We start from the raw sequence: 6,585 nt of genomic DNA, 5'->3' as shown, positions 1-6,585 counted from the left end.
AAGATATGCTGAACCACCTAGTATAAGTGAGTGCTGTGTTTAATGTTATTTCAAGTATGTGTACAGAAATAGATGCCATTTCCAGAAGTGAGTACATTTTTTGTGTCTGTCACTTTTATTATATTCACAACAATGGACTAGTTCAAGCAAAGATAACAATGAAGTCGAAATTTTAAAAAGCCAGTCCTCTGTTTCTTAGAAATGTCTCGCGAGAGGATAAACGCAAATACTAGTATAGCCCTGAGCCATTAATTCTTTGTAAAGTTTCAAAGCATTTCTGTCTGTAAGGTCAAGAGGGTTAAGATAATTAGATTGTAGAATAGGCAGGCGCCTTGCACCATCCTATAATTTTTTGTGCACTGTTTGCATATTGTTACCACTAATATATAGGGGTATTTTTGCTCCAGCTTCTGTGTTGAAGATGATTTTGTCAGTGTCCAGATTTTGCATTTAAAATGGCAGGTTCTCACTAAACATGTTTTGGTTTTGGGGTTTGTTTTGGTTTGGTTTGTTTTTTTCTGAAGACCTAGATGGAGGAAAAGATAAATTAGTTGGTTTTTTTTAAAGAACTCCGTATTCACTGATACAGTGTTGCACATAAGAACGTTTTTGAGAAAAATGTTAGAGTTGTAATTGATCTATGATTTATATCCAGTTAGAAATTTACAGCATACATTGTATTAGAGGTAACTTTTAACTGCTAAATATCAGAAAAGTGTCATTGCTTTATTTTTTAGATACTGTTTTTGTTATAAAAGTGCAAGCATTGTACTGAAAAAGAGCCCTGTAGGGCACAGTATTTGTTCTAATCTGGAATTGTAAATATTGTCTATCTCTGTCTTCTCTGTAGTATTTATATGGAAGTAATCGAAAAGACAACATATTTATTGATCCAATCTACCAGACATTTGAACAGGAATTAAATAAAATCCTTAGAAGCTGGCAACCAAGCATACTTCCAGATGGTAATTTTCTTTTTGGTCATGTGTGTTTTTCACCTCTTAATAGTTCTGTATTCTTAAGCATGTATATCTATACAAACATTTTATGCATTGAGATAGTAATTGATTAAAAAGCACAAAGATCTCATCTAAGAGTTCAGTTAAGAATGTACCTGTTCTTATTTTCTTGTTTCTTGCTGTTCCATGCTGCAGGAGCTGATTTTGCCACTGCCTGTTAGTCTTAAATTGGATAACCATTTTCAGGAGAGAAAGTTAGAATAAGCAGCTGCTCTTCGACATGTTCTTTCTACCTGAGCTAAATGTATTTTTTGACCATTTTTTTTCCATCTGGGAAGCAGGCAGGCACTGGGCTATGTGTGGGTGGGGTTAACAAGCTGTGTATTTTAGTCTTTCTTGGCTGGATTGGGAGGACTCTCTGCTATGAGCCTTCTACTCAGGGGGATTGTCAGTTCATGGAGAAAACAGGAATTTTCCTAGCGAGTTGATGTTGATGCTGAACTGCAGAATCCACTGTTCTTCCATCTCTCTCACAGTCTTCCCTTGAGTGAGGGCTTGTCCATACCAGCCCCTTTCCTCTCTCTTCTTGATACTGTTTTTTCTCCCTATAGCTTTGGAAGGCTTCTATATGTGGCCCTCCCTATGCCCTGCTATGGCCTAGGAGGAGCACTTTCCAAGTGAGGTGTGCTTTAGCAATGAGAAAGATTATAACTATTTGGAGGCTTTGTCTGACCAGAATAAAATGAACTCAGAAATATTGGCCCATTGAACGTTTGTTTTTATGTAATAACATGAGGGAGCCACAGGTAAGCAATGCTGTTGAAGTAATTAAACAGAAATGCATTCTCTGTGAAATTGCTTATACTGGTGTTTCCTATTGACTGTCTCTTCCTGAAACAGTGAGTGTCCATGTCTTTAAGATACGGTTCGGGGAGTGTGGACATATGATTACATATGCTTATTGGAGGCTTCTGTCATGAGCATTTTGTTAAATATTATAGCAAACAGAAACTTGATTCTTTTAAACCTGGACAGTTTATTGGCTAATCCATTGTATTTTCTCTAATATTCTTGTTTTTGAAGGATCAATATTCTCTCGAGTTGAAGAAGATTACCTTTGGAGGATTAAACAGCTAGGATCACATTCACCAGTTGCTCTTCTGAATACTCTGTTCTACTTTAACACTAAGTATTTTGGCCTGAAAACAGTGGAGCAGCACTTAAGACTTTCTTTTGGCACTGTTTTTAGACAGTGGAAAAAAAATCCTCTAACAATGGAAAGCAAAGCTTGTCTTCGGTATCAAGTGTCTTCCCTTTGCAGAGATGATAGTGAAGGTACTATGGCAGTTCCAAAATAAGTATTGAAATAAGTATTGCAGGAGCATCCACATTGCACTCCTCTGAGGGACATCTGGGCACCTTGCCAGGAGCTAGAGGTCTGCCTTTGCATAAAATTTAGCAGCTCTCAGCTCACAGATCTTTAATCGGAGTGTGTGGTCCATGGAGGCTACAGGGTCTCTGCGTTAAACGATCCCTTTAAGCCCACTGGTCTGCATGCTAAATGCTGTGACTTTGTTGTGGCTGTGGGTTGTGTTTCCAGTTTGCAGATATTCATAGTTGTGGTGACTGCATTGCAGTACTTGGTGGGCTGCCTGCTCTGGGAAGTGTACTGAAAAATCCAAGATAAATTCAAGTTATAGCTTAGATGTTGTTGATTTCCTTCTTAAAGATAAAATTACTACTGGAAAAAGGAAACACGAAGATGATGAACCAGTATTTGAACAAATTGAAAACACATCTGATCCAGCTAGATGCCCTGTGAAAATGTTTGAGTGCTATCTGTCTAAAAGGTAAGTATGATATGGGATAATACAGAAGCCCTCTAGAGTAGGCCACGTACAAAAGGGAAATGTTTTGATGCAGCATAAAATACAGTCAAGCAGAGGGAATCAATTGAGATCTTCTGAAAAATATCTAAATGAAAGCATCAAAATCTCCACTTCTGTATCTGGACAAGATGTGCAGAAAGTATGGGAGCAGCAAAGTACTTGAGTGGTAATGTCAAGGACTCCATCTGGGACTGACAATATGATTCAGTTTTCTTACCTGGAATCACTAAATATCTCTGCAGAGAATTACCAGCAAGGGATCTGGTAGGTTTTGCTCTTGAGGGTTTTGTTTGTGAGGGCCTTACCTTTTCAGTAAGAATTGGATTGAGACAATGGATTTGCTTCATGTTAAGTCATCAGGAATCTGAAATGTAGGTGCTTTTTGAGATACCTAGTTTAAAAGCATGCTTAAAACATTTTGTAGTAGAAGAAATACTACTGACAGTAACCCAGCATTTAGAAATAGCTTGTTTCATTCTAATCTGCACGGAAATTAATACAATTAAAAAAAAAAAAAAAGCTTAGCCAACTCTTACAAAAAATTAATGTAGTAGCTAAGTGTATTGGAAGTGTTGAAAATAGGATTTAGTGGGAAATTCTTATAACTGGAACAGCCATTCAAGCGACTGATTTCAATGTAGATTTGTGTAACTCTTAAATATAGGCAAGTGATACCAAAGAAGTAAAATCACATTGTATACAACACAATAAATCAAATGAAATATGAGACCCAACATGTGTTAGGAGACAGCATCTTACTCTTAAAGGTGGAGAAAGAGTTTACACACAATGCAGGCAGAAGTGCAAGTATGTGATGTTACAGAGAGAAACAAATAAAGAGTAACTTGTGGTCTGTTAATGCAAGCACCTGATTTTCATAAACGGAGTTAATTCTGTTTGTTGCAGGGTGCGTTTTTTTACTGTCACACTATCCACTGTCATGGTTTGGAGAGCATTAAAAAGTTGAAGCTGGATTTTTGAACTGAGTTACTCAGCCAGTAGGCAGGAGAGAACAAATAATTTACTTTTCTTTAGAAACATCTCAACTTAAGAGTGCACTTAAACCCATTTGGAGCATGGTTCATGGTGTGGTTTTCAAGTCCTGCAGTCTTACAGATATTGGTCACCATTGCTAAGTAGAGCAGTGGACTGCTGCTGCTGGTTCCACTTCTAATAGCATACACTTTACGTCTTTAATGAAATAATTTTAATGAAATATTTAACACTGGAAAAGCTATTGTAAAAGTTAAGGTAATGTATTTTAAGGTAATATTGTAAAACTATTATAAAATGTAAGGCCATGCCAGCTGTTTGAAATATCCCTGGCAATCAGCGACAGTTGCAGCTGAAATTTCAGAATGCTGTCATTCACACCTGTGAGCACTATATTATTTCTTGGTTCCTATAAAAATACTGTCTTGTCAAAAAAAGTAGGAGGGGAGTTAAAATACTTAAATTACTAGAATATTTTAAACTATCATATTTTTGTTTCTTATCTGACTCTTAATCTGAATTGTGTGAGAGCAGAACAAGCCAACAGTCACCCCAGCAGGTGAAGATCAACACCTGAAACTTTATCAGCTAGTCTGAGAAGACAAGCTGGTAAAAATTCTTATTTTTGCCAGACAAACGTGAAATACAGTTCATCTCTGAAGTCTGCAGTATTTATGAAGGAAGGAGCATGAGTGAGCACTTGTACATGCAGAATGGAAAATTATTTTCCAAGACTTGCCTAAATAGACAAAATATTAGCATTTCCTTGAGGGGTCTGCTCTAGTGGCCTAGAGGATATGTCTGAGATGGGTCAAGCATGTATACGAACTCCGAAATATAGCAGGTCAGGAATTAAAGGATTTTAAGATTTACGGGTGACCAACCTTTAGGTAAAATAGGAGGAGAAGGAATTTTATCTTTTGTTTCCACACCTCTCTCAGAACTACCATCCTTGACTTTCAAGGGAACCCCAGGGTCTGTGTTCAGTGATGGCTGCAAGTGGTGCAAGCAACTACTGATGTCAGTGTTGGGCCTCTTTGCACATCTGTCAATCAGGGGTTTCTAAATAGGTAGGAAGTACTTTCTGGTTTAGGAAGTCCTGGATCTGCAAATTTTTGAAAGCTGGAAGAGTCTGTGGTCTCTTGTATGCACGCTAAGTCCCTGTATGCTTGCCAAGTCCCAGGCGTCTGCCTTTGGCTTGCCTGAGGACACGGGGCTGGCTGGGCTTGGGCCAGACACAGCACAGCTCCTTCTGTGAACAAGACCACATTTCTCCACATCAGTCTTTTTTGGTAACTTTCATAGGTACATTGCAGTTTCATTTGTGAAGGATGTTGGAACTGCTAACGTACTGTTTTGTCCTGTGAGGCTATTTTTCTAACCCCCCTGTTTTCCCCCTTGTAGCCCACAGAATCTGAATCAGAGGATGGATATCTTCTATCTGCAGCCAGAGTGCTCTGTCTCTGCGGAGAGTCCCATCTGGTACACTGCCACTTCACTGGACCGCAACACTTTGGAAAATATGCTCGTACGGGTTCTTTTAGTAAAAGATATTTATGATAAAGACAATTATGAACTGGATGAAGACATAGATTAAAACAAACTTCCAAAAACAGTCAAGAAGACAAACAGCATTAGATATAGTCATGCTGCTAGACCTTTAACTATGGAAAACATTTCAAGTTTACCCTTTGTTTTATGAGTTTTGTAGCAGTGTGTACCCCCACCTGGGTATTACCATGTAAATAGTCTGTGAGTGAAAGTTTCCATTATTCTGCGTAGTGGTTTAGGATACATAACAAACACATTTCAGATTCTTTTTTTTATTATTTATTTGATTAGGTATGTTTGTAACTTTTTACATTGCAAAATATGAATGAGAATGTGCCATGTGTAATTTTTTTTTCCCTTGTAGTAAGATACATCCATATTGCACAACTCTGCTGTTGGAAGCTCCCTTGAAAGGAGGCTGTTTTAATGGGGTCTTAAACCGGATGGTTGTGTATGGGTAGCATTACTAAAGTTTAGAACTTGCTGTGTCTTTCAGGATTTTTAAATAAATTGTAAACTAATAGGTTTTTTACTTTTTAGTTACTGAAACCTTATAAGGTTATGTAGAGAGATTCCATCTTATGTACCAAAAATAGACAAAAGAGAATGCTGTCAATATTGGTGTACTGTAATGTGAAATTATTCTGGTGAAAACATTTTTTTTGTTGCCCTTATTAAAACCTTAGTGTCCTTTCCTTATTTGTGACTCTCTCTCAATTGCCCCTACAAATAATATATATATGTAAAAATAAATGAATATAAGCTTAAAGCATGTGGTCATCAAGACATGTATTTTGTAAAAAACAAAACCAAAACAAAAAACCCCTTAAAAAAACCAAAAGGAAAAAAGAAAGAGAAAAAAAAATGTCTGATGACAATGCTGTATAATTCTTTTCCATCTTTACTTTTCTGACCATAAATGCTGGTACCTCGTTTTACTGTAAATCTGTCCTTTGTAGCCTTAGCAAAAGGGATTTTAATGCTGTATTACATAAAGTAATATGGTATGCTGAATTTTTAACTTTTGTTTATCCTTGCATTGCAATATTTAAATACAGTCAATACTTGACTATGGGTGGGGAAAGTCTTTTAACTAATGCCTCCATTCAGAAGCCATATGAGACGTGAAGTTGCAGGAAGTTGAAAGATATTTTTTTTTTAAGAAAAGTCTTTTTGTTTGTTCTGTATCCTTT

At 37.0% G+C, this 6,585-nt stretch overlaps 1 protein-coding gene across 1 annotated transcript; it reads left to right on the top strand.

Moving 5' to 3' along the window:
• Positions 1 to 2,164: 2,164 nt before the first annotated feature.
• Positions 2,165 to 6,091, top strand: LOC104467690 (zinc finger MYM-type protein 2-like). The gene is made up of 3 exons (XM_010081548.1): positions 2,165 to 2,294; positions 2,689 to 2,809; positions 5,246 to 6,091. The coding sequence occupies exons 1-3, from the start codon at positions 2,234 to 2,236 to the stop codon at positions 5,436 to 5,438; spliced, it is 375 nt and encodes a 124-aa protein (XP_010079850.1). The 5' UTR covers positions 2,165 to 2,233; the 3' UTR covers positions 5,439 to 6,091.
• The last annotated feature ends 494 nt before the right edge of the window (positions 6,092 to 6,585 follow it).

Source organism: Pterocles gutturalis, unplaced genomic scaffold (genome assembly GCF_000699245.1).
Source record: "Pterocles gutturalis isolate BGI_N339 unplaced genomic scaffold, ASM69924v1 scaffold31144, whole genome shotgun sequence".
Classification (NCBI taxonomy): Eukaryota; Metazoa; Chordata; class Aves; order Pterocliformes; family Pteroclidae; genus Pterocles; species Pterocles gutturalis.
The sequence above is the reverse complement of the archived record's forward strand: the minus strand, read 5'-3'. Positions and strand labels throughout refer to the sequence as shown.